Below are 20,635 nucleotides of genomic sequence, written 5' to 3'. Positions count from 1 at the left end.
TCTTTTCGTTGAGGATAAGAAAATATATTATTTTAAACCTTCACTATCAATCCTTAGCATATTTAATCAACTGCTTAGGATTATTTTTTCAATTTGGATATATGGTTTAGTTTACCATCTCAGACAGGCTCAATATGAAGAATATGGGCTTATTCCGTTCCAAAGTTCTTGCCAAAAAAGCAAAACAAAAATGTTTTTATCTCAAGTATTTCACAAGAAGTGTAACTTGGCTGTCCAGGATCTTAGCTGCGGAAGCATATGAAACCCATTTTTACCACGACCGAAAGCTCTTGGGTTATAAACTATGATCTCCGTCTCCTCTTTCAGACCTCCTTGCCTCTTCTGTCAGAGCTTTCCATCTCTCTAGTGAGATTTCTTCCCTGCCTCTTCTCTCTTCTCCAACCGTTCTACCCAGCGGCCATTTCTCCCCATATTTTTTTATTTTTCTTTTCCCCTTTTTTTTTTAGCTTGCTCTGGCAATTAAGACCCATTGTTGCCGCCATAGGTGTGCTCACCAACCACCAATCTTTTGGTTTGCTACAAAAATCGTTTTTATTGTGGCCATTTTCTTGGTCGGTGGGTCAGGAAGTTATTGGACTGAGTCAATTCTAATTCTAATTCTAATTCTACTCAACACCCAAACACATTTTCTTTGCCTCAAAATTCGCAAACAGAATAAAAATTCAACACCCAAACGGATTATTATTTAGCATATTTTCAATTTTTTATTGTTTCTAGTTGGCACTGTATCAACTGTCCTGAAGAATTTGTTAGGATCCCCCACCCTTCTATGTATCTTGCTTCTATTGAGTTAATGAAACTTAATAATGCCCATAATTTTGTTTATTTTGTTTATTTTTTTATTTTTAAAAAAAGAAAAGAAAAGAAGAAGAAGAAGAAGAAGAAGAAGAAGATATTGGGGCTGAAGGAGCTCCATTGGTTGTGTTGTATTTGTGATTCTATAGACTACAAACTTGCCTTAAGGGGATTGAAGTTGGTCAAAATGGTTAAGTCAATCTACTATCCACTATCCAGCACGGATGAGGATTCCATGCTGGCGCCTCTCTACTAGGATTGAGTAATGCATTACATTGGAAATTGTTTAAAGACATCTAAAATTGATGTTATCTCTCACCCTGAGAGTGGAGTTGGAGGGCGAGGTATTAAGAGTGAAATACTTGGGGTTTCCGGAGGAGACGTCAAAGCGTTCAGAACAAACGACTTCAAGAGCAAGAGGGAAGGTGAAGTAATTCAAGGAGCGCTTCAAAGTGGAGTCTATGCAGGTGCAGGACTCCGACTGCTCGAAGGTCTTCATGGGCTACCGGGTTTGCACCTCCTCCTACCCTAAACATAAACATTTAAGCTATTTCTCACCCAAACACTAGGTTAGTCAAGAGATTGACAGTTCACCAAACCAAAATCTCATTGGCCCTGCCCAATTCCTTGAGCCTAATTGAAAAACCGAAAAAAAAAAAAAAAAAAAAAAATTGTAAATGTAATTAGCTTCGGTGATAACATGAAGTTAATTACTTGAAAAACATGGGTCTCAGTCTCATTACGTGGATTCATAGAATCATAGGCCTAAACTCACTACTATAATTGTAATGGATATTGTTACTTGTCAAAGTGATTGTCCTAATATGCTCAGAAAACACAAAACCAATTTCCTAATACAAGTGTGTTAGGCCGCGTGGTATTGAAAGCAACAGTAAAGAATGGCACAAAACATACAATAAGAATTTATTGCCGATACAAAGGAGACACCCAACTTTTCCTTTTTTAGGGAAGAGGTCATAAGTTTAACTAAATTAGAGACAGGAAAGAATGTTGAAGTCAGATACATACATGCATGTAATGCCTGTTTTGAACTTCATTTGCATTACTCAACAAAGCAAAATAATCAAGGGAACACCTTCACGATAACTCAAAACGTAGGCCGACAGAGACTGTCGTCATTTCAAGTTTCTAATCAAATTTCAAATGGTCAGCAATTGGTACAGTTGAGTCACCACGCCTTAACCAAGAAAGGGTCCAAGCTTTGTTATTTCTCGATCATAATAATATACATCTCATGTGGCATTTTTACTGCCATCAGTCGTCAGCATATCCTGACCTGGGAAGACAACTTCCGGCTCCACCCCATTAGAAGGGGAACCTTCTATTTTCTCATTGACAGAAGCATCAGAATCCGACTCTAAGTTTAATGAATCTAAAGCAGCACTTGTCAGAGCTGGCTGTGGAGATGCTGGGGGAGGATTCCCTCTTGTCCAAAAAGACATCCTCCTCTTGTCATCCTCTCTCATCCTTTCAGCATATTCATTTATGTCAAACCCCCTGCTATCATTTCCACCAAATGCAGATTCAAGCTGGTCCATATCAAATAAATCCTCCATTACCTTCTTGCTACTGTTGTCATCAGCGTAAACAAACTTGACTTTATTGTAAGTTTTAGGCTCTAGAAAGGGTTTCACCACCTGCATTAATACATTTTTTCGACATCAAAAACCAACTAGCATATAGAGCTCTGCACACACCCATTAGCAACAAACAATTAAATGGCAGATCAATAATGTACTAGATTGTTAAATCTATTATTGGCAACAAAGAACTGTCCAAAAAACAGAATACAACCTTGCAAAATTTCCAGTAACCACCACAGAGATACCCTGTATCAGAGGCATGATATTGGAGTGGTAGTAACACTCTGATCTATCTGGTTATACATACACTTGTTCCATGTTTATAAAAAATGAGCTAGATTAGTGATCTATTATTGGAAACAAAGAACCATCAACAAACAGAATACACCCTCACAAAAGTTTCAGTAACCACCAAGGAGTACCCTGAATCAGAAGCAAAATATTGAAGTGATGGTAACAACGTGATCTATCCAGCCATACACGTGTGCCACGTTTTTGCAAACTAATGTAGTATCCCTAAGAACTTATCAAAAATGTAGTATCCCTAAGAGCCAAACTTATTTGATAATCATCAAAAAACTGAATCAAATATTTAAATTTAAATTTTGAACCAAGTTTTAAAATTACCAGAACTATAAAATAAGTGTGCAAGGGGCTGAAAATAACTGGTATTTTAAAATTTAAAACTTCAAAGTAACTCAAAATCTGAAGGGAACACTAAGTACGTAAATTCTAATTTAAGACTGAAAACTTGCTATAGTATGTAGCTCTAACAATTAAGGATCCAAATATAGACTACTCAGTACAATGTCCACAATCAAACCTGCACCCAGAAGGCATAGTAACACCTTTTTACTATGTGAAAAGTACATATAGCACGCAAAATAGAATTAAAAACGATTTATATCTGGGCATACTGTAAAGAATGGTTCGAAAAACTTGGGTGGGTTGTATAATATTGCCACACCAAGGCGTTCAGGATAATGGTCTTGTAGAACATGGGCAGTTTCCCGTGTCACCTTCACTGAAATATTTGACAAATTGAAACCCTCGAAATCAATTAGCCAGACCATTTGTTCTTGGCCTGGTGACAGATTTAAAACAGCATTCTCCATGCAATAGACCAAATACTTGATTTGTCCTTTTGTTGACTTTGAGTTCTGCAATCAAGATAAGCGTGAAAAATGTTACAAAAAAAAAGCAACAACATAAGATAAAGTATCTTTATTCTAAAACTTGAACCTCCAGATCATTATTATCTACTATTTAGTTCCATATATACCAAAAGATCCTGTAATACTAATTTTAGGTTTCGAATAACCATATAACAATTGCATTAAAAGGGGCATAGGCGATTGATTTCTGATGCACTATGACACAATGGCTTGATATGCTCAATCATCTAAATCATTAATGTAAGCAACCCTTCTTGCAATAAGAATATTCTGATATCATTTGATATTTTCTCTAAAAAGGATTCGTGTAACTAAGAATTAAAAAAGACAGTTTTCAGTGTAAATAGCAGAGCATTGCCATTTTTAAAAAACTTTTATGAAATATATCCTTAAAAAAAAAAAAAATAGTACGTAATTATCAGAACACTAAAGCACAGAGGTAAGAAGGCATTGTCATGTGAAACCTGGCGACTAGGTCTCATGACAAGAACTGTTCGCCCATGCTTGTCAATAGAATTTGATCTGTAGATTTTCCCTGTCTCTGCTTCATGTGCAACATCCTCCTACATCACAAGCAAAAACAATGACATTTAGAAATACTAGTTCTGACAAACTTATACCGCAAAGCAGAAAAATTTGACCCAAGCCCATAACCCTAGGCTGAAAGGTTTCAAGTTGATCTGCTTATTGACAATTGAATTAGTTGTAAATAAGCTGTGCTCTAGCATTTCTTCCATGCCTAATTAACCAATTTTAGCTTGTCTATCAGTTTTAAATTTTATACATCGTGGCGGTTGGATTTGGAAAACTGGGTAGACTTCCTAAATGGTCTGGGTTGATTGACCCTTTTGAATCAGCATAGAAAAAACTGGCCTTTGGTTGAGAACTTTGAACCAGACCCAAGTTGCAGTGCAAAGCAAAAATTAAAGAAGGGAGAGAGAGAGAGGAAAAGGACTGACCAACGAAACAGACAAAAAGAGATGCACCAGTAGGACAATATCATCAGGCCTTTTAATCACCACTCGTAGCCTAGTTACATAAATCTTTTAATAAAAAAGCTTTTACAAGCAGAGAATAAAGTGGAGTCCATCACATTTTCCATCCACAGATACAAACTTAAAAATTATTCATCACAAACTTAAAAATTAAAGATGAATAAAATGTTAATAACAGAAGCATACCCAGCATATCTCTTCTGGTTTGTATGTCAATCTCCATTTTAAGGAATCTTTCAGCATTTTAGTTGCCTTCTTGACATTCCAGTTACGTGCCCATAGATATCTTGAGATGGATGCATCAGAACAATAAATGGACAACTTATCTGGCAATGGCCCTATCAACCTTCTCACCTCGTTAATCTGCAAACATAGAAAATTATGAATCCTTAATAAGCTTTTTTTCCAAAAGAACAGTAGCATTTTCATGACCCAAAATAAAATGATAATAATAATAATAATAAACATACAAAAGACAAAATACCTTAGCCTGCTGCTCATCAGATGTCAAAAGATTCTCACAGCCATTCGAAGGAGCTTTCTTTAAGTCCACACTCATATTTCTCAAAGAAGACACCTGTAGGTCAATAGTAGAAACTTCAGAACTGAAGTGCCATTACCTATTCTTCTTCATTTGCTCAGTGAGGAGAATGAAAGTGCAAGCATGTGTAACAAAACACTATATGTCCCATACACGCAACAGTAAGAAATTTCTTATTAGAACAACAAGAAGGCGTGCAAGAAAGAAAGATTCTTCCTTTTCCAGCCAGCCACATAAATTTCTAACCATCCACTCTTTGGAACAAATTAAATTCAAAATTTTATCAAATAAGCAGAGAATTGATCTATACCAAATCGGTTATTGGTCACCAAGAAAAACAGAATAACAGCACAAAATTTGAGAACTTAAATTTTTTGCTTTAGCCTTTATTTTAGACATTGGAAAAAATATCTAATAAGAACTCAGTTAATGACCTCATATATTGTAATAAGTTCTAAGTTGCAACTAACCGAGATTATAATGAAATTTTGTCATTGTAAGAAATCTTGTGCATAGCCATCCTGAAATGAACTCCTTATATGTTATAAAAGTTAGTGAAACTGCATTCAAATTGCCTCTTTTGTAATGTCCTACATTATTTAGTTCCTCCTTTAAAGTGGAGGACAAAACTACCAAACCTAGTACTAAGAAACAGGGAATACAAAATGGAGAAAGAATGATACTGGAATATGTTTCACATGTACAGATATCTAATTTTAGATTGAAAAGAAAAAAAAATATATATTGAACAGATAATATTCTAATCCTGGACTAGCTTTACAGAGATCTTGAGAATGTTGGAACCCTACAAAGAGTCTGAATTCTTACAAGATCAAAACTATCACACGCAACAAAATCAAGTATTTTGGCCTACACTAAGTATTTCTAACAACTGAGCTTTACCATTGATAGGAACCTAAGACACACAAATTACTTCCTTGATTCTCTCAAGATGCTTCTCTGGATCCCACATTTACAGGATTAAATAGGATTCTTTAGGTGGGTTAAACACAAACACACCCTTAAAGTTTGATAGCTAGTTCCCTCCAAACACAACAGTTAGAGACTTGCACCTAGATCCGGGAAAACTCAAAAGCACAGACATGCCAAGTGTATGACACATGCAATCATGACACAACTCAGATAGACTCGGAAAAAAATAGTCCTCTATAAACAAGGATTTAACACCGAGTTAGCAGCCAACTTGAGAGGGTCCAAACCTAAAAATTGGGCTGAGATAATGCATCACAAGACCTCTATAATTAGTCATACTTAGCTCAAACGTGGAGCACATTAGCAGCAACTTTATAGCCAGCAGTTTCATTATGCGCTCCTTTATATTGCTAGTTTAACATTAATAAAGACAGTTCATTTAATCTCTTAGAAGCTGTTGGAGGAAGAAAGCACTCGAAATCTGACATTAATTACTTGAATCACAAGTCTATATTTCACCAGTCTTCTTTCCATCGAAAAGTCAAATCTCTATTCTTTTATTTTTCTTCTTCACCAAAAAAAAAAAAAAAAAAAAGTACAAGCCACATGTAATGTGACTCAGAGACCCACATTTGGACTCGCAATTCAATTGACCTTCAACGCTATGAGCAATCTAAGACATAAACGACTCATAAAACACTCCAAATTAACCTTCAGGTATGATGACCAATAAATTGTTACAAAAACAAAAGCACCCATTTTTACAGACGTATTATTCACCCAAATTACCAAAACTATCAACCTTAGAAATGGAGTTGTGGATGGTCATGTATGCGGTAAAAAAAAACCCACTCAAATTACGGAGTTAAGGAAACAGAAAATCCATGGCGCACGATAACAGATCCAAGAAAATGAATGCTAAAATGAGCATCTCACCTGACTGATTCACAAGTACGAGACAGAGAGAGAAAAGAGAGGCAAATCTTTCGGAGCTCCTCAACTGCCAGAAACCAGGTCAAACCGTGAAAACTGAAAAGGGTATATCCTTTGGGAGTTTGAGATGGCAGATGGGGTTCGAGTATTTCTGAAGAATATTTCTTTGGATCCACTCATACCAGATGACGGATAGACGAATCCGGAAAACGGGGGTGGGTTAGTGCCAAAATAATTGTTTTCTGGAAGGGACTTTCTAGTTTCTAGAACACGTGGAAATTAGGGGCCGGTCTTGGCGCCTCCGTCTTGGTAGATTTTGGTTACAAATTTGTGTCCAAAGCGGGGCTTTACAATGCTTAAAGTCAAATTTTGTTCAAACATAATTAAAGGATGGCATGCTTTTTCTCTTAAGCATGAAGATGAAGAGAGAGAGGATTCCTACACAAAAAAAAAAAAAAAAAAAAAACCCCATGAAGAGAGGAATAGCATCCTCTCCATTACATTCAAATGAAATAGGTGTTACGATCCGTATTTAAAATTAATGTATTTAATAATGTACAAAATTTTACATTATTTAAAATTTTAAAAGACATAATAAAACTGATTTCATATTCACCTTTAAATCTTAACTCTTTATTTAAAATAAAGAGTATCGATTTCATTTCCTATTCCCTGAAGGTAGGGATTTGGTAGACATTTAAGAAGCCTCGTTATGTAGCAAAAATTTCATTAAATTAAATTCTTCTTTTGCTGAACTTCCATAGATTGACGGGAGCATTTTTATCATGTTGCCATATGGAATGGAATACAGAGCATGCAGACAGAGACCAACACGCATTTAAAGGAATAAATAATTAATTTCTTTGTGTAAACCAAAATGAAAAAGGCTACACTGTACTTGCAAATCAAAGTAAAAAAGAAAAAGAAAAAAGAGTAACATGTTAACATGTCACATGCACTGATGCACAGGATCCTTAATCCCTCTTCCAGCCGCCAGCCACTACGGTCCACCTAAATCAAACAAAATAGACACGTTTTGAATCGCTCAATTATACATCCACATCTTAATCCAGGGTCCATATCACCCGACACTTTCACCCGCCCACCAGACTTAAAAGACACGCGCTCACACGTACCATATGTTACTGTTGGCATCCGTGATCCGTCGTCTATACAATGAATGGACGATTAAGAGACTTGGACATCTGGGGCTGGTGTTGCAAGACAGTGAATTTGACATATATAGGCACTTTGAAAACGGTGTGAATACTCTCACATCACATGCAAAAAAGGCCACCAATTAAATGGGCTATATATAAAAACAAGAATTCGCATTGAAAATAAATTCGAGCTGTGCTAACAAGATCTACTAAACTCTCAACAAGAAATTGCAAGACAAAAGGTTTTCTTATTTGCTTGGGCTAGAAATCTAAAGAAATCAAGGATAACGCATATTAAAAAGAATTCTTTTATGGTTCTCAACAAGTAGAGAGACATATGTACAATTCATTTGACACCACAAATGCCTCCAAAAGAAGAAAATTAAAATCTTGTGCTTTCCATTATCCATTTCTGTACAGAATTTTGAGTATTCCACCGGAGGCAGGTATGCCATTTTACTTCCCCTTCGCACAAATTACAAGGAAGGAGATTAAAAAACCGCTCCAAAATTCTACATACCAATTCAGATGTCATCCTAATGCATTTGCACGTCCAAAGAATGTACATAGCATCTTTAAAATGTCAACTTCCTAAACTAGAGCATTAATCCTATCAAGAGTACCATGCGCCAATGAGTAATCTGTACCGTTTAAGAAGCAAGCTACAAAGGGACAGGGCCATAACAGGAAGCTTCTCACTCCCGCGTGTAATTCAGTTCATCAAAGCAAAGGCAAAGGATTTCCACCCAAGAAGATACAACTAAAAGATTCTAGTAGGCTGAAGTTTGTGGAGGCTACCACTGGATTCCTGGATTACATGTATCAAAAAATGTGCAGTATACTTAGATCCACATCTACAAAACTTACGTTGACATATACAAGAAGATCTCTTACCTTTGCTGACTGTAAGCTGATGGATTAAGGGTATGATTTTTCAACAATCTACCCAAAAGCATCCAGCTCCTGGCACGAAATCACAGGAATCAATTCAAGCATATAAAGCTCTTGGCACAAAAGCAACGACCTTTAAAAACAGGTTGGTTGCTGTCTCTTCCAAATCCCTCTTCTTTTTCCTTTAGTTGTCAGAGACAGTTCAGCCCAAACCTGATACAAGTCAAATGTGTCTGACACACAAAGCTCGGAATACAGAGATTTGCTCCGAGGGCTTTTGTGACAATGGGGGGAGCAAGCATCACAACATTATGAAATAAATGAACACCATGAAGCTTCCCATGAGGCACCAAGAGATTTGCAGACAACAATCAACAGCTAGATATCTCTCTTCCCCACAGACCCAGCAGAATTTTGTTTCTTCTGTATACCATATCGCCATGCATCTCTAGATTTATCACCCAATTGATCAAAATCATCCAAAGAATTCTCCATCGGTGGCTTTAAGGGCCGGTAATTCCCATTCCTAGAAATTACCAACGCACCCGACTTCTCATCATCTTCTGATGGCGTCCCTGACCTGGATTCTATGTGCATATCTGGTGGTCTATGTCTATTATGCCCAGCTGACCGCAGCCCCCTCATATTGGAGGAGACCTTGCCTGGCAATGGGGTGTAGGCAGGTCCCTTAGGTATGAGAAAATCTTTAGGGAGAGAATCCATGTCCATATAACATTTCCTGGCTCTGGCGTCAGTAATCAGCGCAGCCCAGTCCTCAGATTGCATCAAAGCATTAGCATTCCCCATAACCTGTCAAAAAATAAAGTTAAATCAGAACATAAACCCAGAATCAAGCCCTTTGCTCTCGTGGGCATGTAAGAATGGGTGGAAGTGGCTTATGTGTAATAAACTTAGATACAGGAATGATAGAAAATCATACCCAAAGAGCCCTTCTTGCACGAGTAAGAGCAACATTCATTCGGCGGATATCTGCAACAAAGCCAACTCCATGATTTGATGCACGCACACAAGACATGATAATAACATCACGTTCTTGGCCTTGAAAAGCATCTACAGTATTGATGTACAGATCCTTCCCTTCTTCTGAATTTAAGACATCCTCAAACTCACGTTGAAGGCATTTTAGTTGGAGCTTGTATGGTGTGATTATGCCAACAGAGATTTTTCCCATACCGAAAGATTTCAAAGTTTTCTGAAGATGCTCATAAATGCGAAGACAAAATTGTGCTTCATGCGTGTTCTGATAAGAGACAGATCCACCCCTGTGAGACTCCCGTCCATGTGTAATATCATAGAATATATAAGGTCTAAGCAAAGGGTCCTTGTAGTAAATCTCATCAGGTAAATTAATAATGCTTTCGCTGTCAGTAAGGCGTCCTTGGTAAAAGTACCGAGAAGGGAAACCTCGGATTTCAGGATGCATCCGATACTGCACAGATAACAACATCGTGGGACATCCTGCTTGCTGGAACCTTTCAAAGAGGCTCCTACTATATAACAAGGTTCCAGCTGCCTTACTGATAACTGTTGCAGGGAGCTGCTGGGGATCCCCTACTAGAACACACCGTGCTGCACCAAGTGAAAGAGGGGGAAGGACTCCCACTTCACTGGCTTGGGCTGCCTCGTCAATGACTACCATATCAAAACCATGACTCAGACGAGAGAATAACTTACGGCCACTGCTCGAGACAGTAGTGAAAACAATCTCAGCTTCATTTGCAAAACTTGCCTCAAGATTAGCACGGGCTTCCTCCAAATTAAAGGTGCTACCAGCACGGAACCTACCCTCTAAAATAAGTAGGCGAGACATCTCAACTAGAATTTTATCCCTGCCTTCGACCACTGCCGCAAGGTTCTGCAGCAATGCGTCCCGATTCTGGTCCCTGGCCACAAGAACGTCTGGGTCAACACCAACAGATCCTTGGGAACGAACAGCAGCAGCAGCAACATTAAGTTCTCTTTGAAGACAAGCTATCTGCTGAGACAACTGAGCTTCACGGCCTCTCAACTGGTGCATCCATCCTAAAATTTCTTCACGACTCTTGACCAAAAGCTGTTCAGTTCTCCGTTCAACAGAAACTGCCTGGGCAGCACGAGTTTGTGAATCAACCCCAACGCGAGCAACATCAGGCCGATAAACTTTCATCTCGCCATCAATGAATCCACGATCAAGAACACGAGCAAGAAGCTCATCCGTTGCAGCATTTGAAGGAGCACAAACTAGCATTCTAGGCTTTGGACAGAGTTTTGGAAGAGTTCGGAAGAGATTCTGGTCCATGTTTTGAAGGACCTCATCAATTGATCCCATCGGAACATTGTCAGAATTGCTCTCATTCACTTGTTTATAGCTTTCAGGGGCTAGTTTCTTAAGCAAAGAAGTGTAGTAGTGCTGATACTGGACCAGATGGATGACATTTAGCATTCCCCAGACTGTATGTGTCTTACCTGTTCCTGGAGGTCCCTGAACAAGAGTAAAGGGCCATGTCTTTGTCATCCCACTAGTTGTACCAGCAGCTGTATGCATAGCAGCCCATTGAATTGCTGCTAGCTGAGGTCCATTGAATGTCCTAAGCAGATGATCAACAAAGTTCTGGGTGAAGCATTCCGGCATGGCAGGGGACTGCTGCTCGTATTTTGGGAAGTGTTCAGGACTAGGCTGAAGGATTGCAGTTTGCATCTACATAAAAGAGAAATCTGTTAATTTTTTATTCATAGAATCAATAAGAACTAGAAGACGACCATTAAAATCATATTAAACAGATTCAAATTGCCACCTGAGAATTGAGACGACGAAATGCATGCAATGCAATGTACTCCCGCTGTGTTGTTGCAAGAGAACCAAGCACAGTAAGATACCAGATGCCCTTGGGCTGAAGCTTTCTCAGAATATGATCATCATCAGCCATGCTGGAAAAAATAAACATTGAAAAAGAGAATTGTCAAAATAGAGGCTAAAATGTAATCCATTTATCACTTATATTTCCAAAGTTCAGTAATAACTGGTAACAATCAAGTAATCGTGCAACATGAGGGAAGAGAAATTGAGAATTCTGACACAACCTGTTAGGTTCATATGAGTCGCCAACATAAAAATGAAGGATTGCCCCAGGAGGATCGCGTGTATCAATAGGTATGTGTCGCCTGACAGTACCAGCCACATGTCCACTGATCTCAGGCTCACTATCATCTTCATTTAATAAGGTGTTGCTCCGCTTAGTTCTAACTGCATGACATAATAACAGTTGACATTAGTAGAACTGATCTGAAAGAATCAATACTCATACTATAAATCCAACTATTCTCATATCAAACCTGGTCCAGGCCTGGGTGATGAAAGAATCGCAACATCACCCTCTTTAAATGTCCACTTGCACTCATTCATTGGAAGGACTATCACATCGTACCATCCTAAGCCAATAAAAAATGTTTCGGCTAGTTAACATAACCAGAACATTAATAATATTGATGGTTATCCCAGCAGAGTGTTCTAAAAAAATTATTAATATATATCTACATATGTATGGTTATGTGTGTGGGTGTGTACTAAGAAAGTGAGAGTTATGATGGAAAAATTTATGTTCTAAAACACAGGTCTGCTTAAATTACAAGAATTCTGCCAAGCCTAGACCATTTGAGAAAACAAAAGAACGCATCAAGGGGAAAAGGTGAACAAAAAAGGAGCAGACCAAACACCCATTGTTGATTAAATTAACCCTATATATACATTTCAGCCAGTTCAAGGTGGCACACTTTGGAGCTATACACATACAGGACTAGTAGTATTCTACTAATTCTCAATTTAAATTATCTTCCAAATAATCCAAGAAGATGCGTGGCAAAATTGCAGAGAAAGCATCATTGACTTATTTTCAAATTAATTTGCAACTAAAAATCTTTAAGTAAATAAAATGATTAGGCTTGCTACCTCTTTCTCGCCTTTCAATGCTCTTTACACGGACCATCACATGCGTATCCCTTGAAATCATTTCCGTCAACTCCTCCCACGTGCTATAAAGTTGTGCCCGGCATTCCTCAAAAAGCAAAGGCTCAAATACTCTAGCATACTCTTCTACAGATTCAAATCGACCGGGAACAGATTGGAGCTCAGTGTCCTCTGATGCAGAATAATTTTAATAAGTAGCACGTATTACAAAGGGACCAAAAACAACATTTGCTCTCCAAAAAGAACAGATAGAAACAACTAAAAGAAAAAAAGGACATAACAATAGAATTGATAGACCTAATAATGAAACTCTCAAACTAAAAACATTACTCACAGACACATTATGGATGCCAGGCAATAAAATTAGTGATCTCTCAATAACGACTAATGAACTAGGCAGTTATCACAGAATAGGGGCAAATTGATTGTTATTTGGAGGAAGAAGAGAAAGCAGAGAGCTAAAAGTAGGGAGAATTAGGCGTAAGGGCATAAAACATTAAAATAGTTTAAGATCAATTACAAATCATTATGAATTAACGATTTCCTACGGATCTTTAAAGGGCAGAAGTCATTGTTAAAAACTAACCAAGACATAATGTTTGTTAATAGTAGAGATAATATTAGTAAAACCCTGCTTTTCAGACACTAACTACACATAGGGAACTGCCCACTCGAGATTAAAAGATAAAAAACGCATGTTAACCAGGAACTTCTCCAAACTCTCCCAATCTATTTCCATGTATATAAACGACGAAACCAAAAATTACAAATATCAACTGAAGTTTTATCAATTTAAAAAAATAAAAAACAAAAAATCTGAAACCTCTGAAGAATTTGATGCCAGAAATGCTGAACAACAATAGATAAGTAAACCATATCATTGTTGTTTTACGTTAGCCCCATATAATAACCCCTAAAATAATATAGGACACGGCTCAATTACTCTAACTTCAGTATGAAAGATATATTCTTCCATCCAACAGGATCTCCTGACGGTGCCCACCACATGTAGCTGTAGGAATCCCCTCCACTATGCGTGGGCCTGACCAATACAAACATCAGCTTTTACTCATTCAAAAACTTATGCAAGGAATCCTAGTGCATTCACAATTCCAAATTTCAAAAGGAATAGGAAATGCACGAGTTAAATAGAAAAGTCTGAAGATCTCATAACAACATAAAACACATACAGGCAAAACAACCTTCATCTCTCTCACAGACAAACAAGCACAGCATGAGAACCATAATGCAAAAGGGACACATAATTTTGTTAGAATTACACAGTGAAATCAAGTAAATCGATAGGAGTATCTATCTAAAGCTGATAAGAATTAGTCTCACAAATGTAATAATTGGAGAAAGAGAGCATTGACATGAGAAAATAGCAAATGCCACAAATGCAGATGTGACAGAAATTTCAAAGTTCCAATAAATGGGGAAACACCAATAACTCAGAATAATAATAGTTAAAAATAATAAACCAACAAAAACATATGGTTACTTTATACCTGGATGGTGCCAAAACTTTTCATTTGTAACCTCCCTTATAAGGCGTTCCACCGATGTGTCCTGATATGGGGTACTATTAGAAGTTTGCTTCTTGGGTGGAAGATATTTCTTGTTTCCCAATTTGGGATCCATGGAGTTTTGACTGATCAGAGTTGGCTTCCTGTTTGAGACCTGCAAATTTTTCATTTGCCTCGAATCTGTGGGCTGCTTCCATGAACTCTGTCTTGGAATAGGCGGCAGGGATACCTCTACAGAAAGATCGGTGTCACCATTTAGCCTCCTAGGCCGACCTAGTAGTCCAGAATTCATATCACCATTACATTCAGATTTAGGTTCACTAGTTTCCAGAGAGGTGCCTCCTTCGTTACATGGTATGTCAACTTGTTTCTGATCCCTCATCATTAGCTGACTCTGCTTTTCTCCGATACGTTCAGAAGATGGAGGAGCAATACGAACCTCTTTCACAGAACGAGTAGTAATAGGAGACGGAAAGGTTTGCCTTCTTGGTGTTGATGTTTTTATAGGGCCAGCTTGCTTGACATCTTCCAAATTAAGAAACATAGTCTGCCTGCTACGTTTCTTACCTAGCATTTCTACCCTTTTCTGGTCTATCTTCCTCTTTCCAAGAGTATTTGCACATTTAAGTGCATGGCTCGCTTCAATACCTTTAGCTTCTCTTTGTTTTGGGACCAAGCCAGGTTCCTCCTGCCCATCTAAGGATGCATCAACCCCTGCATTGCTTTCTGAATTTCGGGTACTATGGCTTTTCTGATCATTGGGATCTGGATCCAATTCTAAAGAAGTATGACTACTATTTTCATCCTTGACGCTTTGAGAAATTTTGACAGCAGAAGAGATATTGTCTGCAGCTACACCAGAAACAAAACAGTCCCTCACTTCGGACGTCCCTTGCTCTTGTGAAGCTTTACCCAATTCACTCAAACTAGTGTTTCCATATGCATCAGCAGAGTCCTCAGCATCAGACCATTCTCCTTCTTCTCTTTCAACCGATGGAGCTTCTGCTGAACCCTGAACTAACGATGGTGAGGCTCGCATCTCCTCATCATTACTTGACTTAGACAGTGAGGTACTCTTGGGATTCTGATCCCCAGCCCTCTTCTGCTCAGCACCCATTTCAGGGCCATGAGCAGTTCTGGGGCGAATGAAAGGCTGAAAGCCGGATAAAGATGATGCATGTGAAAAAGCATTATTGTTTATTATTCTCTGGGGAGCAGTTGATGCTGTAACCAAGTCAGCAGTGTTCGGATTCATAGATGGATGCGTCTTTTGTGGCTGGAAACAGAAGACAACATCACTCTCATTATCCTCGACAGGGGGTTCATTGAGATCAAATAATGGCCTTCCTCGAGAACCCATCTCATATGTAAATGCATACAATCCGAACTTCGTACCCAAACAGGTTGCACAGGTGCTCTTCGAGTTTCCTTTTTAACAAAAAATGCACATGACATGCCAAGAGTGAGGCAATGCAAAAGGATCCCCAGACGAACAGCTAAAAAGAGTTCTAAATGCACTGTGGCTCCTGCAAATCAAGTTCGGCATAGCAATCTATAAATAAGGGTAGGAAATAGGAAGGAACCTAAGAAAACAATCAAGGCTCACTTTATGAAACAGTCCAATAGATAGATAACGAACAAACACTTGCATAAAACTTTTAACTCTTGAAAACAATACTGCGATATAAAAGGGATCACATTAAACTCAGATCTAAATAAGTCGTTACAGTCATATTGTCAAAGAAATCAAAGCATGATTCATAATGCACACAGTGCCTCATGCCCAAAGCAAACACTGGAATCATTTTCTTAAGTTTGATATCTACATTAAGTTTTCCAAGACAAAAATTCAACACCGTCAGTTTCATAATACTCAAAACAAAGCATAAAATGTGCACACATAATACAGAAGACCGAAAATAACATCATCCAATACAGACAAGAATCAACCTTCTAGTAGGTATTCATGCTGCCTAACAAAGACTCAGCAATTGAACCAAACGGCAGAACCAGTTTAAATATAACCCTAACCAAAACATTCGATGCAACCCTAAACCACCCTATTCAATTTTTTTGCAAACTCAATTACCTATTCACCGCATAGAACACCCCTCACTCCCCTCACCGATCAAGCAACATACCAACACAGATCAGAGCCCCCCTAATCACAATCCTCACCACTCACCAACTAAACCTAGCATCAGTCATCTAGGGTTTCAAAGAATTAATCGCTCAAACCCTCCAAAACCAATCCCCCGCAGCACACACCTAATCCACGCCTCAAAACCAGCATTATCACACGGATCGAACTTACTCATATCTCCACCATTCACAAATTCATCCACTCATCCAAATAGTCAACGTGATGATTCCCTCGTATTCATGCTACTGATTGATACAAACAAATTTTCCACTTTTAAGTTGAATAAGGAATTAAAACTCGAAATTAAATATTAAAATCAAATTAACTGTTCGGAGAGAGATTTTTACCTCTAAGGGAGTGCCTGAATCTAAAGAGGAATTTTACAGAGAAAGAGATGAATAGAGACTCTCTATGTGAAGGGTTTGAGCGAGAGACAGAGAGAGAGAGAGAGAGAGCGAGAGAGCAAAGAGAGGAACGCAAATATGTGGGGAACAAAGGGTGTGGTGACGGGTTTATATAGGAAATATCGAATCCCTCTGGCCGGCCGGTATTATCTCCGGTCACGTATAGTTTTACCGGCGGGTTTGTAATCAAGGCCTTTTTAATCTTTTTTATCCTTTCGATAACGCAAAATAACAAAAAACACCCTGATTGTCCCCTTGTTTCACGATGGGTACCCCTCGTCAGGTTTGAATTGACCGAAGGGCCTCAGGCTCAGGGAGAGGGAGTTCTGGGATAAGGACAAAGGGTAATATAGTAGTTTTTGATACCCGATTTAGATAGTGTTCTGCGGGTTTTACGTGTATAACGCTCGCACGTAAGAATCGTATGCTCCGAGAGGTATCGGACGTTGATGCGATCGCTAAGTGCCACGGGAACAATGAACATGGACCGCATTGATGGTTTGGCTGCCTCTTCTGGCTTGGGGTTGGGGGCTTAAGATGCCACGTAGCAAGTGACGAAAACTTGCCATTTTCTAAAACCTAAGGGTGAGATAGTCATTTCAAAGTATTAACAACAGAAGTAAGCATAGTCTCACGTGCGCTTATAGCGTATGGAAGACACTAGCCAATAGTACGGCAACAGAGTGTTTTTTTTATGTGCGCCGATCTTGGTATGTGATTGCGACAAAGCCGCTTGTAATTGGAGAGTGCTTCCACGCTCCACCGAAGGTGCGTGGAAGAGCACAAGTCCGTATAAATTAGGGGGAGCACCTCAAATCTATGGCTAAATTTACAAAAATTCACAGGACAACGTACGTAGTTACCAATCGTCGCCGCCTTCCTCACAACCATTCTTCTTTCACCTCCACAATGGTAAGAATACCCTGAAAAGAAAAAACGAAAAAAAAGGTGCACACAAAAAAAAAAAAAATAAAACAGTTTTTTTCTAATTTTTTGTTTTTATTTTGAAATTTTATTCTTATTATAATTTTTTTTTTTTTTTTTATCATTTTCTTGTCGTGAATGAAGACATTTCAACCTTAATGATAAATTGAGAAACTTTGCAAAAATTAAAAATATCCGGATAACATTGCTAATAGGGTGATATTAAAAATCATTAGCGGCAACGGTGATGGCAATAAAGGTTAAAAATATAAATATTTAAGATGAAAACTACAATTTATTTAAGGAAAAAAAAAAAACAGGATATTAAAGAAGGAGGCGAGAAACCTCCGTTTATTATCTTTTTCTTTCTCTTTTTTTTTTTGAAAATTTCAGGATTTCAATAATATCAAATAACGTAACCTTTTCGGCACATACAATATCATGAATAGAAACTGGGTAATATTCCAGTAATTCCATTCACATTTGCTCCAAAGTGTTTTTCTTTTCTTTTCTTTGTTTTTTTGACTGCTCGAAAGATTGTTGAATTGCAACATTTGCTACTCTATGTGCAGCCATATTTAGGGCTCTATCGGCGTCCTCACACTCCATAATCTGAGACATTTAATTAACACTTTTGCATAATAACCTCCACAACCCATCATCTTCCTTGATTTGTTTATTATCGCGTCACAATTTGCTTTTATCACGCCATTTGGATTAACCGGGAATGGTGAGTGAATTCTCCTCCCCCCCCCCAAAAAAAAAAAAAAAAAAGAAGTTGTTGTATTTAAGTGTAGCCAAATTTTCTTTGTCATTGTTGCCACAAGTTGTACCTCTTCCTTTTTCAGTTTCTCCAATAGCACGCCCAGGATCTGCATAAAATCTTCACCCATATTAGAATTTTTTTTGGATATTCCTAAAGCAGTCCCTCCATACATCATTTGAAGATGGCTAATGAAATTTGTAAATAACACATCTCTTTGAAGATAGACAGTGCCACAAAATATGGCAAGTAGTCTCCACATCTAATTCACAAATTGGGCACAACCAAACAAACACTTTTCTTTTCTTTTTTCTTTTTTTTTAATAAACTCTCCTTGCTTGGCAATAAATTGCCACAAGTCCTTTAAAGGAAAACTCTCACCATACTTATTACGTTTGGTATCGTTTGGTATCGTTTGATACGCGAAATGAGAAATGATTTTTACACATTTTTTGTACATCATTTTTCTAAATCAATTATTAGATTTATAGGACCCGTAAGGATTCACATGTAGGTCCTACGTATCCAATAATTGATTTATAAAAGTGATGTACAAAAGATGTACAAAATATGTGCATGTAACATGTCTCAAATTTCTAGAAAAAATCACTCATTATTTTTTATTCTCACTTTTTTTTTTTTAAAAAAAAAAAAACAACACTTTTTTTTACAATTTGAGAAATGAGAAGTTCAACGATGGTCTAGTGAACTTTGTCCATTTGAGAATGAGAAGTTCAAGCTCAAAAAATTGTTAACAATTTTTTTTTTTTTTAAAAAAAAAAAAAGATGAAACCATATATAAATTGAATAAGTTTTTTTAGTCAAACCGAAAATATTTTTGATTTGACTATTATTTTTTTCGTCACACCGAACACCAAAAAATACAAAAAAAGATTTTATCTAAATATTTTACACCAAAACAAACATAAGTTTGTATTTGGACCTAACATATGAAATGTGTTACAATAAATCCTAGAGTTAAGGCCTTTCCTCAATTGGTGTAAATTCCAAATAAGCAAATGAAACTTAACTAAAGAAAGACAAAATAAACATAAATAATTTAGTTTACATTTAAAAAAAAATATATTAATTTGTTATAATTGTTCTTAATAAGTTTTCATATTCTAAATGAGTAATTTTATTTAATAGATTATTATACGATTGTCATATAATTGAGATAACGTAGTAGTGAAAATCAACATTTTGTTCAGCAAGGACTTGCAAAAAAATTAAAATTAATAGTTAATTTTCATTGACACGTTATCCAGTCATATAACATTCTACTAAATAGCATTTATAATTCTGAAATGAATACGATCGTTCCATTTAAAGTGAAAATAAGAGGATTTATTTCGTGATCCACATTTTATTTTGTTATATTTAACAGTGTATATGGTGTCATGCTATTTAGAAATTAGAGGATGAGATAAGGACTCGAGTTTACTGAATAGCATATCTCTTTGCAATTGATAAATGTTTTACTGTATTCTCATGTCATCCCATTTTGAGAAAGGTAACATGTGAGTGCTCCAGATTTAATGTTTCAAAATGAGAGGATAGGAGAAAGACCCAAATGTACTAAATAGTAGGAGTGTACAACTCCTCATAACCGCAACCGGGGCACCCAATTATTCTTATTTAAATAATCGCAACCGCAACCGGCCTACTATAAATATAATTTTTTTTTTTTTTGTGAGTGTGTGTGTGTGTGTGCGCATATATACATACATACATACATACATCGACGGAGCTGGGGGGTGGCTAGTAGGGGCCATTAGGGGTGGGCGCGGGCCGGATTGGGCCGGATTTGCATGTTTTCAACAATCCGCCCCGCAGTGAATGAGTTTCAAACTCAAGATCCGC

At 37.5% G+C, this 20,635-nt stretch overlaps 2 protein-coding genes across 4 annotated transcripts; both read right to left on the bottom strand.

The window, feature by feature from the left end:
• Nucleotides 1-1,716: 1,716 nt before the first annotated feature.
• LOC133853699 (uncharacterized) lies at nucleotides 1,717-7,372 on the bottom strand. 2 transcript variants are annotated; one of them, XM_062289712.1, is made up of 6 exons: nucleotides 7,001-7,372; nucleotides 5,075-5,167; nucleotides 4,777-4,953; nucleotides 4,060-4,158; nucleotides 3,440-3,580; nucleotides 1,717-2,474 (listed from the first exon to the last, which is right to left on the bottom strand). In XM_062289712.1, the coding sequence occupies exons 2-6, from the start codon at nucleotides 5,147-5,149 to the stop codon at nucleotides 2,070-2,072; spliced, it is 897 nt and encodes a 298-aa protein (XP_062145696.1). In that variant the 5' UTR covers nucleotides 5,150-5,167; nucleotides 7,001-7,372; the 3' UTR covers nucleotides 1,717-2,069. The 2 variants fall into 2 exon arrangements, with proteins under 2 accessions (XP_062145696.1, XP_062145689.1); XM_062289705.1 differs by having other exon boundaries at nucleotides 3,338-3,580; nucleotides 7,001-7,359.
• Nucleotides 7,373-8,520: 1,148 nt separating this feature from the next.
• Nucleotides 8,521-17,270, bottom strand: LOC133853687 (uncharacterized). 2 transcript variants are annotated; one of them, XR_009896705.1, is made up of 9 exons: nucleotides 17,029-17,270; nucleotides 14,521-16,064; nucleotides 12,995-13,183; nucleotides 12,382-12,477; nucleotides 12,130-12,292; nucleotides 11,844-11,976; nucleotides 9,989-11,746; nucleotides 9,052-9,858; nucleotides 8,521-8,965 (listed from the first exon to the last, which is right to left on the bottom strand). XR_009896705.1 is itself a non-coding variant. In XM_062289694.1 (8 exons), the coding sequence occupies exons 2-8, from the start codon at nucleotides 15,896-15,898 to the stop codon at nucleotides 9,427-9,429; spliced, it is 4,149 nt and encodes a 1,382-aa protein (XP_062145678.1). In that variant the 5' UTR covers nucleotides 15,899-16,064; nucleotides 17,029-17,270; the 3' UTR covers nucleotides 8,521-9,426. The 2 variants fall into 2 exon arrangements, 1 of the variants encoding a protein (XP_062145678.1); XM_062289694.1 differs by having other exon boundaries at nucleotides 8,521-9,858.
• Between the last annotated feature and the right edge of the window lie 3,365 nt (nucleotides 17,271-20,635).

Source organism: Alnus glutinosa, chromosome 1 (assembly GCF_958979055.1).
Source record: "Alnus glutinosa chromosome 1, dhAlnGlut1.1, whole genome shotgun sequence".
Classification (NCBI taxonomy): Eukaryota; Viridiplantae; Streptophyta; class Magnoliopsida; order Fagales; family Betulaceae; genus Alnus; species Alnus glutinosa.
Note: the sequence above shows the minus strand (reverse complement) of the source record. Positions and strands in the feature narration are given on the sequence as shown.